We start from the raw sequence: 13,542 nt of genomic DNA, 5'->3' as shown, positions 1-13,542 counted from the left end.
GTCTGCCAAGTAGGGTCTCTCAATGCATGATGAATTTGTAGCACCAAGGGCAAGAACTTATGTGCAGTTGGTTTCCTATCTGCAGAAACAAATAATGTGGCCTCTTCAAAAGCTTGAAGAAATGCACAAATTGATTCAAATTTCTGCCATTCTGGTTCAGTTGGTGCAACTTCATCATGTTGAATAACATAACTATTCAGGACAGCTTGATACATTAACCCTTCACCAATCATTTTATAGGTTGAATTCCATCTAGTTGGTGTATCAAAAGAAAACCCGTCTTTTGAAGGAAGATTCATCGAATTTGCAATGGAATTGAATTCTCGCATTCTTGCTGGTGAGGAATCTAAATGTTTCAACAACTCACGTAGCTTGTGTATTGTTGGCTTAATTATCCTCATTCCATCCTGAACCAAAATATTTAGGATGTGTGCACAGCATCTAACATGCATATGTTGGCCCTCAAACATTAATGCATGCTTGTGATTCTTTACCAACTCTTGGCATGCAGAAGTGTTATTGCTAGCATTATCTAAAGTTAAAGTAAACAATTTGCTTTTAATGGCCCAATATGTCAAACAACTCATTATGGCTTCTTCAATGGCAAATCCTGTGTGGGCATACTTCAATTCCTTGAAACTTATAATTCTCTTCTTCATGTTGAACTCTCTACTGATGTAGTGCGCCGTGACAGCCATGTAGCCAATGTTCTGAAGTGAAGTCCACATGTCAGATGTCAGGGACACACGTGAATCAAGAGTATGTAGCTCTGCACGCAAGTCTTCCTTCATTCTCTCATACAACTTGAAGGCGCCATCACGAAGTGTTTGACGCCCCACAATTTTGAAGGTTGGCTGCATAGATTCCATCCATTCCTCAAAAAAAGGATCCTCGGTTTTATTGAATGACACCTCTGTGTGGACGAAGAACTTAACCATTAGCTCTCGGCTTCTCTTTGGATCAAACACAAAACCTTCCCTAGTTTGTTTCCTAATTGTTACAAGAAAGCTGATTCTAGAATCATCATCAATAGCTGGACATGATTCAGCAATGTGATTGATAAGATGACTTGTGCCTGACTTTTTGGTGGTTGTCAATCTTAAGTTGCAATATTTGCATTGAGTCTTGGGGACACCATCTATCACTAGAACCTCTTGCTCAAAATGTTCCCATACTTTAGCTCTCTTACGTGTTCTTGGGGATTGATTATGAGTTGGATTATTAGTACCCGAACTCTCTGATATTTCTATTGACATTTGTTATTGAGTTTGTTAAAGCAACAAATAATCTGCATAGAGCAAGAGCATGCAAAATTAAGCAAAAGGAAAAAATATGGTCTAGAATTTTTTTCACCAAATAAGCACAATGTGCTCTAGGTCAAGACGGGCTCATTTGTTATATGTTAGTTTTCTAATGTCTCAGTTAACACCCTCAGCAATAATGGAAACAAATAGAAAGAAAACATGCACTTCTAATGACAAAAAAATAGACTATCAAGTAACCAGATTAGGACTTGCATTCAACAGAATCAACACATACAAACAGTAACTCAGGGTGTGATGAGAAATTGTCCAGTTCAATCGAAGAAGAGGTGGACTACAACAACAAAGGAATTTTCGAATTAATTACAACAGTTTAGCAAATCAAAATAAAGTATGCGAGTCCATGAGTATTTAAACAGACGAAACTTGACTATGGTATTTAAACAGATCACAAGAATACCACTAATAGGGCAGGCATTGCAAGAGGTTGATGTGCAAGAACTAACCAGCTGGTCGCCGCTGACGACGAAGCCTCGAGCGAGTTGATGGCGCCGGCGGTGGAGGCAGGCAGGCAAACCACGCCGAGGGTGGGACAAGGCAGGTTGATGACACCGGCGGTGGCGGCGGACTGGCGGAGCGGAGCTCCAGCGGTGGCGGCGGATTGGTGGAGCAGAGTGCCGGCGACGAACTAGTGGAGCGGAGCACCGGCGGCAAATGGGCGGTGGCGGAGTGGAGCGCCAATGGCAGAACAGGCAGAGCAGAGCGCCGGCGACGTCGACGCACGCACGCGTGAGTGCGTATGGTAGCTTATGTGCGATAGTGCGTCACATACCCTAGCTAATTTGGGCCTTAATCCATGGATCGATCCATGGATTCAGTCCATGGATTGGCTCATATAGTCCAGCCACAACCAGTCCAGCCCAATCCATACTAGTGGTTAGTCCAATCCACACCAATCCAAAATAAAATCCCAGGCCATTTCAAACCAACCAAAAGAATCCAAATCAACATCCAACCCATTAGATCCAAATAAATCTAGCCCATTGGCAGGCTTAATTGGCTTCCACTCTACCATCTCTCCTCTCCTTATTTGATGTTCGTCTCACCAATCTTCACCCTAGTGGATTGTCTTGTCCATCTATTTCCTTTGAGCCTCTTCAGATGGAGATGGAATCGATCGAACTGTTGGATCATAGTAGTTCTAATCAGACTTGTTTCTCCGTTTGTTCGTTCTTGGAATGATTATTTAGAGGGCTATATGAAAGATCTGAGTATCTCAATCCCATGATTCTCTTGGATGTTCAAGCTTTAGAAGCCTTAGGTGCAGAATTAACCTTTTTTATAAATCCGTTTCAGGAAATACTATGCGCATCTATTGATTTTTATTTGCTTTCTGTAAACCGTGATGTGTGTCTAGGCTTGAATAAAAAAATAAAGGGAGAACAAATGCAACAATTCTACGTACACCCAAGAGACCATCAGATTGGTGTGATAACCTGGTAGGTTGAATTTAGGTTGTTGTGATAACCTGGTAGGTTGAATTTTTCTTTTTTGGGGGGGGGGATTTTTTAAAGGTGCAATTGAATGATTCTGAGCCGTTCATTGCTTTCTTTGGATCCAACATATATAATTTTATTATACTACACCGATATCATGTGTAGTAGAATTTTTATAAAATATATACTTTAAGATAAATTTGCTAACACATTCAAATTTGTATTTCGGATAAAAAAGCATGCACATGACGCACGTACACACAAAACAAAACATACATATGTTCTGCTTTTTTTCCTTTTGGGCCAAAAATGTGTAGGATGGTCATGAGGCGAGTATGCAGCCCAAAACAAGTTTCATGGGCCACAGTCTGGCTACCAGCCCAAAAGAGGAAGCACGTGACCCAAAAGGGGAGGGGAGGAGGGGTTGTCAGGGCGATATAGCACACCTGCACACGCCATCAGATCCTGATCCAACGGCTGCAGCCAAATTTGATTGACAAAATCAAAAATTTCAAACGTTTGATCACTAGGTGGACCTAAGAGATATCATAACTTCGTGAACACATTAGATCTGAATGTAACTAAAAAGAACCCAACGTTTAGGGTGCAACACCCTCACCACTTAATACAAGAATCCATCCTATTGCTAAGAATCCCTGTGAGAGAATCAAACTTCTCTCTACTTTCTCTCGAAGACATTAATACAAGAACAGGAACAACGGTGCCCATAACTTCACAAACCAGGATGGCTATCGAGAGATCGATCCTAGATAGTGTTGTGACGGCACTCGAAATAAGAAATCGTAGCAAAAAAAAAGGTCTTCAATTTGTATAAACAACTAGTTGCATTCTAGGTTATCGGTATATACTTGGTCCGAAATATAGTATAGTTATGAACACATTTGATATGTTGTTGTGTGGGGGTTGTATTGGACTGGTTATTATAGTTTAGTTGACCAAACAAAAACGTTTCTCAATCCTATTATTAAGGAACAACTTTTACATGCTAAACTGTACTAATCTATACTATTATAAAAAGCGGTAACGATTCTGCCAAAAAATTTCGTCCGTCTGTGCTGACGTCATTAACATGTCATGATGACGTCAGCAGCAGCAAACTCACGCGCGCGCCAGGCTGAGTCCATCGGAGAAATAGGCCACGCTTCGCACGAGCGGGCCAGGTTCGCGTTGGCCCATCATCGCGCGCGCCAGGCCGAGTGCCCGAGTCCACCGCGCGCTTGCTTGACGCGAATATATACATAAATAAAATGGGAAAAGTTCGAACTTACGTGGGTGGAGCCAAACAGAGTATATGCTTTCTTAACCACTCACACGTATGAACCTTTCGTACCATAATACACTTAATTATCCTAGGACCTAAACAAAAGATGTCCAGGCATAATTTTTATTTCTTTACCCATTCGCATTCTTTTTATTTCTTTACCTTTTCTTTTTTTTTCTACCCAATCTCAAATGATTTATGTAGAAACTTTTTTATTTTTTCTACACATTCTCATTTTTTTTGTGTTTTGTACACATTCTGAAACTTATTTATTTTTGCTTTTCTAGCCAATCTCAAATTTATTTGTGTTTTTCTCTACACACAATGTTTAGATTTAATTTTATTACATCAGATAAAAAATAAAGGGACTAGGGCTTAGAAAAATTGGTTGAAAATGACATAACGGGGTTTAGTGTACGCTTCTCAAATCAATTATACATTAGCCATGATTTACTATTTCTGGCTAGACACATAATTTATTTTAAAAATTTATTTAAATTTGGATAATTAAAATTAGTTTGACCCGGTGCAACGCACGGGCATTTTTCTAGTAAAAATAAATCCTATTACATCCGTTCTATACCAAATACAACCCTATAGTTTAAATTATGGGATAGAGATAATTTTAAGAAATAAATTTAGCTTGCCAAACACTCTTTTTTAACCTGCAATTTGATTCGGGACAGGATTGGTCTACCTGGCGACACCTGTCATCCAAGACCCACAAAAAAACGTCACTCCTCGCCCCCTCGCGCGCCAGCTCGGCTCGCCAAATCACCCAAACCCGCAACGTTAAATAAAAAAGGAAAGGAAAAAAAAAACAAACCGAAACGCGAGAAGGAAATCCAAAACGAAACCAAGCCGCTTTCCAAAAAAAAAAAAAAAAACGAAACCAAGCCCAAGCCCAAGCCCAAGCCCGAGGCAACACGAAGCCAAAGCCGCGACGAGAGACAAGACGCCCGGGCACGCGCAGGCGCACCACCACCACCTCCCCCTCCGATCTGCTCGCTGCCCCGTCCCCTCTCCGGCTGCCGCTCGCTGCGCGCGTCCCCCCCCCCCCCTACCGGTCATGGCGGCCGATCCCTCCGCGGCGGCGGCCGACCCCGACGGCCCCGACGCCGTCCGCCTGACCTGGAACGCCTGGCCGCGCTCCAAGGTGGAGGCCAGCCGCTGCGTCGTGCCGCTCGCTGCCGCGATCTCGCCGGTCCGCTCGCCCGAGTCGCTCGCCTCGCCGCCGCTCCCGTACCCGCCGCTCCGCTGCAAGCCCCCTTGCTCCGCGCTCCTCAACCCCTTCGCCCGCGTCGACTTCGCCGCCAAGATCTGGATCTGTCCGCTCTGCTTCTCGCGCAACCACTTCCCGCCGCACTACGCCGCCATCTCCGAGTCCAACGTCCCCGCCGAGCTCTTCCCGCAGTGCTCCACCGTCGAGTACGTCGTCGCCGGCGCCCCGGGCCACCAGGGCGGCTCGCCCGCGCCGCCGCCGCCGGTCTTCCTCTTCGTCATCGACACGTGCGTCATCGAGGAGGAGCTCGAGTACGTCAAGATGTCCATGCGGAAGGCCGTCGCGCTCCTGCCCGAGCACGCGCTCGTCGGCCTCGTCACCTTCGGGACGCAGGTGCATCTGCACGAGCTCGGATTCTCCGATCTCAGCAAGATCTACGTATTCCGGGGGACCAAGGAGATCTCCAAGGAGCAGATTTTGGATCAGCTTGGGTTGGCCGGTGCGGGGCGTCCGGGTTTCCCCAAGATGCCTCAGCAGCCAGGCGGACCTCAGATCAACGGAATGCATCCCCCGCCGACGGCTGGGGTGAATAGGTTCTTGCTCCCGGTGTCAGAATGCGAATGCACGCTCAGCACGGTGAGAAGTTCGCGTCATGGGCCTTTGATTTTGGGATTTGATGTATAAAGAAGCATAATTTGATGTAGTTCTTGTTCTGTTGCAGTTGCTGGACGAGTTGCAGCCTGACCAGTGGCCAGTGGAGACGGGGAACCGTGCGATCCGGTGCACGGGTGTTGCGTTGAGTGTGGCAGCTGGCTTGCTTGGCGCTTGTATGCCTGGGACTGGTGCAAGGATCATTGCGCTTCTTGGTGGGCCGTGCACGGAGGGTCCTGGAATGGTAAAGATCTCACTTTGTTATGCGCCTATGCATTTTGATTTGATTTTGCTGTAGTGTTGTGGATAATTCTTAAAGTACTTGATGTTACATAGCTAAAAATTAGATTTTTTGGTTTGATAATGTCGTGGTTGGGGGCTATGACTTCAGTCTATAAGTCTCCAAAGCATGTTACGTACGTACATTTGAGGCAAAGTTCTATTGAATTGTTCTCATTATACTTTCAATCAGTTTCTTAGTTAATGTGTATGCAACAGTGATGTAATAATACTATGCAAGTTTTACCTGTTTCTTAGTGTTGATATGGATAATATTACTACTATTTTCCCCTGAACTAACTCAAGCACGATTCAAATAATCTCTAAAAATAGAAGCGTGTAGTTCACATTGTGCTATTTGTTTGAAAATAATGTATCCCCCCTAGGACATCAGTTGCACCTTTCAGATTTGCTGAAATCTATAGTGCTGTTTGTTCATTTTTTCCCTCTAATATTTCTTCTCTATACTTGTGTTCATTTTTCATGATGCTTTGAAGGCCCAAATTAATAATTTACTGGACAATGCAGATTGTGTCAAAAGATTTGTCAGAGCCAGTTAGATCGCATAAGGATCTTGATAAGGATGCAGCTCCTCACTTCCAAAAAGCTGTCAAATTTTACGATGGCCTTGCCAAACAATTGGTCAGTCAAGGCCATGTCTTAGACGTTTTTGCATCCGCTCTTGATCAGGTTTGTGTAGTATTCTCTTTAGCCAGCAGCTTGTTCTCATACTTGAATTAAATCTTCTATGCTCAGCGAGTTTACATATTGTTAGAATTTCACAGTTGCACATTATCCAGACTGTTGTTTTGGAGCTATGCTCACAAACATAAGTTCAGAATATTATTGCCTTCTTTTCAAGATTCTGTAGTATGAATATTCAAATACTTAAATTTTTAGATAACCAAGTTATACATTTGTTAAACAGGTGGTAATCTTAACGAAACCAGCATGCTTAAGATATAACCAGACATATTATTTTTGGCTTTTCCTTTTCTATTTAGGTATGTGAATATGAAGACATGAACTTTCATTCCATTGAAGTGAAAACTCAAATTAAAATATATGAATATGTATTGTTGTGAACTGTAGAACTTAACTTAGCTCATGAAATTATTTATTGATGGTTCACTTTGTGAGTCGCAAGTTTGTAGTTTCATCAGCATAACTATACAATCCAGTGATCACGAGGGTAGATTAAATTTTGAGAAACAATCATTACTATTTTTCGTTTCCCTTCAAGTTCGAAATTTTTAATTGTGATTGAATTGTAATGACTCTGCTTTCTAGTTCACAGTTATTACTTGATACATTGCATGCTTCAATTTCTCAATCATTAGACATTTCATAACTGCTATTGTGACTTTTTCTACAAAAAATGATTGGAACACCAACAGGTTGGGCTTGCCGAGATGAAGGGCTCTATTGAGAGAACAGGTGGCCTTGTTGTCTTATCTGAAAGCTTTGGGCATTCAGTATTTAAGGATTCCTTTAAACGTATTTTTGAGGGGGGTGAACAGTCTCTCGACCTTTCATTCAAGTAAGTGTGATACCTGTCCCACCCTGTTCCTTGTACACTTCTTTTAAAAATTGCTAATTTGCAGATAATTCTTCATTACTGTTTTATTGGTCTTTTTCATGGAAGTATTGCAGTAAATGGCATCATTGAGTTCAGAAAGTTTATTATATACTTTGATTATATACTTATCAACTGTTCTTATCTTCAGATTCAATTTGAGTTCAAGGACCGTGGTTTTAGTTTTGTATTCTCAGTGATAGATTTCAGCATGTTCTTACAGATAAAAAGGGATTTGTACCCAAGGCAACTAAAATTTGGAATTTTGGATATAATGGTTGTACTAAATTATGTCATTCAAAAATATGTGTACCAGGTCAACTCTATCCTGGCCAATTGCAATCTTACGTGCAATGTCTTATTGTGTTAACAAGTGGGTAGCAACAAAAGGTCAAATGAGATAAAAATACACCGCGTATGTGGTAATTGATTTTTCTACTTCATGAAGCATAAATGCAGAATAATGACTATATAGGTTTTTCCTATCATTACACTTGATAAGAATTTCTCTGTTTACAAATTGGTATTGGGTATGGAGGCGGTGCCAATGTTTTAATTCTTCATACAAGATATATATCAGTAGACCAAAAGCTCCTAGCAGCTGGCGGTAGGAGCTTGCAATTTGCTGAATATTGATCTTTCTGTTCACCAATTGTGCAAAGGAAAAAGAAGATATATTTCATACTTCGGCTCAAGTTTGTTGTGCATGACTACTGTTGTATATGCTGCATATAGTCATCAATTACAGATTCTCTTACTTTTTTTTTTGTTGCAGTGGCACGCTTGAAATAAACTGTTCGAAGGACATTAAGGTTCAAGGTATTATTGGACCATGTACATCTTTGGAAAAGGTAGGTATATCTATTCCATCTAATCAATGCTCTAAGATATTTCCAATTGGAAAATGAAAAGGCCTGTTTTGAGATTTGGTTTGTTATTTTCACCATGACTCTTGTAGAAAGGAGCACTTTGCGCTGACACAGTTGTTGGTCAAGGAAATACAACAGCATGGAAAATGTGTGGTCTTGACAGGAATACTTCATTGACAGTATTTTTTGATGTCTCACCGAGTGAGCGGTCAAGCCAACCAGGACATCAAAATCCCGAGCTGTATATACAATTTGTAACAAGGTACCTTCAATTTTTATTCTGTCACCTCCAGTGTAAGAATGGCTTGATGTGTTAATTGTGCTTTTTGTGTCTTTGTAGTTACCAACACCCAGAAGGACAAATGAGGATTAGAGTTAGTACTATATGCAGAAAATGGGTGGATGGATCTACCAACACTGAGGTAGCTGTGAAAACCTGTTTAGTTCCTGTGCTATGCTAAATTAAATTGCAACAACCCTATTTGTATTGTTTCTCATGCCTGCATGTAACATGTGTTTTATAAACCAACAAAGCAATTATGCTCTACAGGAAAGACAGGGAACAGCATATCTGAAAAATTGTTCAGTTAAATGTTAACCGTGCGTGGGAAAATATTTTTAAGCTTTTACACTGTTTGTCGTATAGTTGAAATTTTCACTCAGAGGAAGCAAAAAACGTTGTTTCTTGCTTAGCACATTCCGTTAAATTTTCAAATATGTCACATTATTGATTTGAATTTGATGATGAGTGTGCTGTGCTATGCTGTTAAAATTTATTTGATTATAGGGCAAGTGAGTGCAAATATATTGCAGCTTTGACTTTAACCAACACCTCTTTGATTATAGGAATTAGTCGAGGGTTTTGACCAGGAAACTGCAGCTGTTGTGTTGGCAAGATATATTTCTTTGAAAATGGAAATGGAGGTAACCTTCTTTACGCTTCTTGACTCCATTATATGTCCGGTTCCATGCATGATTTTATCTCATAACATCAAAATATCTTCAAATTCTCTGTATTTAAAGCAAAAATGAGACACATATATTTTCAGTTATAGCCTGAACGCCTTATATTATGTTACTAGATGCATGTTCTTGTCGTATCGCATAGCAAAGGGCAGTCTTGCTGTGACATCTACATGCACCCGCTGTTGGCCAAACATGATGGATAGTTAGTTGTAATCTGTTTCACATTAAATGAACTTTGAATGGTTGATTCAGTGGTATGTAATTGGATTCCTGAATTTGTTGGTTTTGGTTTTCAATCAACTTATAAGATTTATTGGCATCCAGCAATGTTTGCCCCTGGGGTTTGCTGTGCCAGGTTATTTGTATGCAAAGAATTGGCTTTATATAGGAGTTTGTGCAATGTACCTATCCATGTGCCAAAACCATGAGCTGATGCTTTTAATTAGTACTTTTCCTGCTTTTTTTTTTTGGATTTTCATGATGTTGTCTCAGTCACTTCCATAAGTATTAGCAATTGACATCTACTTGATTCAATTAACATTTTTCTAGACTTTGTGCATTATGGATCATGATGTACTATTAGCTTAGGCCTTCAAGTAAAAAAATAATCAAAATTTATACGTTCAATCTGTTGTCCCTTTTGTGTTCCTAATAAATCCGTGTTTACATGGATCATTAACCTTCTGTATCCATCTTTTAGGAAGAGTTCGATGCAACACGGTGGCTTGATAGATCTCTCATACGGCTTTGTTCAAGATTTGGGGATTATCGGAAGGACGATCCATCTTCATTTAGCCTGCATTCAAATTTCTCTTTGTTCCCTCAGTTTATGTTTAATCTACGGCGTTCACAATTTGTTCAGGTGATGTGTTACATACATATATATTTTTTATTTTTTTATTATCTTTAGGAAATTCTAGCTTGTTAATACTAGCATTTTCCTTGTCACAGGTTTTCAATAACAGTCCAGATGAGACAGCTTATTTCCGGATGTTACTCAACCGTGAGAGTATCACTAACTCGGTTGCCATGATTCAGCCATCATTAATTTCGTTTTCTTTTGATTCGCCTCCATCTCCTGTATTCCTCGATGTGGCATCAATAGCAGCAGATCGTATACTGCTACTTGATGCATACTTCAGTGTTGTCATCTTCCATGGTATGACAATTGCACAGTGGAGAAACATGGGTTATCAGAATCAACCTGAGCATCAGGTGAGTTTGTAGTCTATTTTCTACCCATAAGAACATACTCCTGTGATTGAATTAAGGTTATTTTGGTTATATAGCTGTCTCAATACTACTATAGTAATTACTTCATAAGAAATATTACTTCTGAAGAAACATCAGTCTGATGTGTTTTCTTAGCTATGTAGCGGCAGATTCTAGCTCTAGAAACTGGTCAACTACATGTTTGCTGATTTAACCAGTTGCTCTAATGACCTTATTTCATTACTGGCTCAGAATCACCAGTCCTGTCATTAGTTTTGTAACCAGCTACTAAGTGTAAACTGAACTCTTGCCTGTTTGGTGGTTTGTCGGTGGCTGCCCGTTATACATTTGTCTCGCACAATAGTATTGAAAACTTACATATATTACATAAAAGCTAAATGTCAACTTGAGATTTGAGAATGCAAACCAGACGGACCTAAACAAGCTGTGTTTTGGTTACTAATCTTAACTATGTACTGTTCAGATTCAGCTTTTACAGCCAAAAGGGTTTTCAAAACTCTTCTATGAGGTCCTCATATAGACATTACTTATTTGATCTATCTGCATTGTTGACCATGTGTGTTTAAGTATATTGGCCCTATATTCTTTGTTTGTCGATTGAACTTTTCTCTATATATTACGTTAGCTGATGTTTTGATGCAACCTATTGACAAGCTATGACTTCCACATTTCTGATGCTTGATATATACTTCTCCATATTTGCTTCAGCAATTTGCACAATTATTGCAAGCTCCTCACGAGGAGGCTCAGATAATAATTAAAGGACGATTTCCTGTTCCAAGACTAGTTGTCTGTGACCAACATGGCTCACAGGTATGTTATCACAGTTGTATTTTTTTTGTCTTGTCTGTTCGTACTACCATCAATGGCTTGTGTATTTTCCATGTACTTAAACTGGGAACAACCAAATGCTTATGGATAAGAATGAGTCGTACATACATGTCCTATCACCATCTAAAACAATGAATATTTATTTGCATTCAACATGTAATCATACTAACACGTGCACTAATTGTAAAACTATATAGATCATTGCATATATATGAAGTTGTTCTCAAACTTTTATGTAGTCAGCTTGAATCTTCTAAGGCCAAATAAGAAGTCAACAAATTGAAGGCTATTTTGTAAAAGTTGTGAAAAACATAATATTGATGGTGAGCTGACAGATTGATAACCATCAGAGGCACAACCTGAGGAGTAAATCATAAAGATATGCCATATCCAAAGCCTCTGTAACAAATGCGTGGAAAATATTAAGCCTTTGATCATTTTGCCACTTTTACCTGTTTTACCTGGAACCGTAGTATTCTGCATGTGAAAACTCAAAGGAAAAAAAGGTTAATAAACCATAACTTTCCTACATAACATTCGACATAAAATGCTCTTCTGCTCAATGCAGGCAAGGTTCTTGTTGGCGAAGCTGAACCCATCGGCCACATATAACTCAGCGCATGACGTTCCTCCAGGTTCCGACATCATATTCACGGATGATGTTAGTTTCCAGGTCTTCTGTGAGCATCTTCAAAGGCTGGCAGTTCAGTCGTAAGGACACATGTATGCAAAGTTGTACACCCTATTTGATAGCTATATTTACCGGGTTGGTAGGTCTGAGTTGTGGGAGATTTCTGCTTTCCTTTTTTTGACCCCATGTGTTCTTACATTGTGTCAGGTTTTCCGACATTAGACAATTTTTTCGGGAAATAATCTTCAAAGCATGTATAAGTTGTCCCCATAATATTATTATCCATCATATATACTTATATAAATATCGACATCCTGAGGTGTATAGACAATTTAAATTTTATGGTCAGATGTCTCATTTTGTTTGTTTCCAATGTAATCTGTAGTGTACCTCAGTACCTGTCTGTTCCTCCTTTGCAACGAAATGTCAGTTGTGATTTTCTTAGCATGGTTAGTGCCAATGCATTTGCCATGGATGTTGCAATAGTAATTAAAAGAGCAATGCTTCATTCCTCACTCATTTAGAGTGAAAACGATGTTTCATATTAGTAAAGCCAATGGCTTTAAAATTTGGAATCACTTCCAGCGATATGACAAATAGATTATCGCGGGAAAGGGAAAAATCATACTATCAAAATATAAGCTACTAAGTTCTTTCTGGATTTGTGTAGATTTACTCATGAATAAATGTATGATATAGGTTTATCTTTTTGCTTTTTATAAGTGTAAGCTAAATGGCTTATTACTATTAACAAGTAATTTGTAGGTAAAACTTCTTTAAATGTGTAGTTAACGATCTAAAAGTAAAAATCAAAAAATTACCTATGGTGTCAAAACTCTAAAATCAACATAAATTTATGTTTTAAAATCTAGATTTTGAACATAAATTTATGTTCTAAAATTTAATTTTGGATTGCAAATATAAGAGAAAAGATAGGGGCTAAGAGAAAATTTAGGTAGTAAATCTTATAATCTGAAATGGAAACAGAGGGAGTACCTGTGATAATTTTTGGAGGGATTAAGGTTGATGTGTGTGTTGAATTGAACGAGAAATATGTAAAGAAATTAATTTGTTCAGAGAATGGATCGGTTTTATGATCTTGCATTGACCTCAGAGAAGCTATAACAACTTCTTACAAAGATGTAAAATAAAAAACAACATGATTTAACTTTACAAAGACCGAAATGAGCCACAAGCCCCAAGACAATAAACAAAAACATGATGAGCTTTATTAAAACCTATTC

At 39.6% G+C, this 13,542-nt stretch overlaps 1 protein-coding gene across 1 annotated transcript; it reads left to right on the top strand.

The window, feature by feature from the left end:
* The first annotated feature begins 4,971 nt into the window (after positions 1–4,971).
* Positions 4,972–12,609, top strand: LOC102716457 (protein transport protein SEC23-like). Its single transcript, XM_006663338.3, has 12 exons — positions 4,972–5,898; positions 5,984–6,157; positions 6,721–6,882; positions 7,590–7,732; positions 8,544–8,619; positions 8,727–8,899; positions 8,978–9,059; positions 9,484–9,561; positions 10,304–10,465; positions 10,555–10,818; positions 11,545–11,649; positions 12,236–12,609. Exons 1-12 carry the CDS (start codon positions 5,110–5,112, stop codon positions 12,380–12,382), a joined length of 2,355 nt encoding a protein of 784 aa, XP_006663401.3. The 5' UTR covers positions 4,972–5,109; the 3' UTR covers positions 12,383–12,609.
* The last annotated feature ends 933 nt before the right edge of the window (positions 12,610–13,542 follow it).

This window comes from Oryza brachyantha, chromosome 11 (genome assembly GCF_000231095.2).
Source record: "Oryza brachyantha chromosome 11, ObraRS2, whole genome shotgun sequence".
In the NCBI taxonomy this organism is placed as follows: Eukaryota; Viridiplantae; Streptophyta; class Magnoliopsida; order Poales; family Poaceae; genus Oryza; species Oryza brachyantha.
The sequence above is the reverse complement of the archived record's forward strand: the minus strand, read 5'-3'. Positions and strand labels throughout refer to the sequence as shown.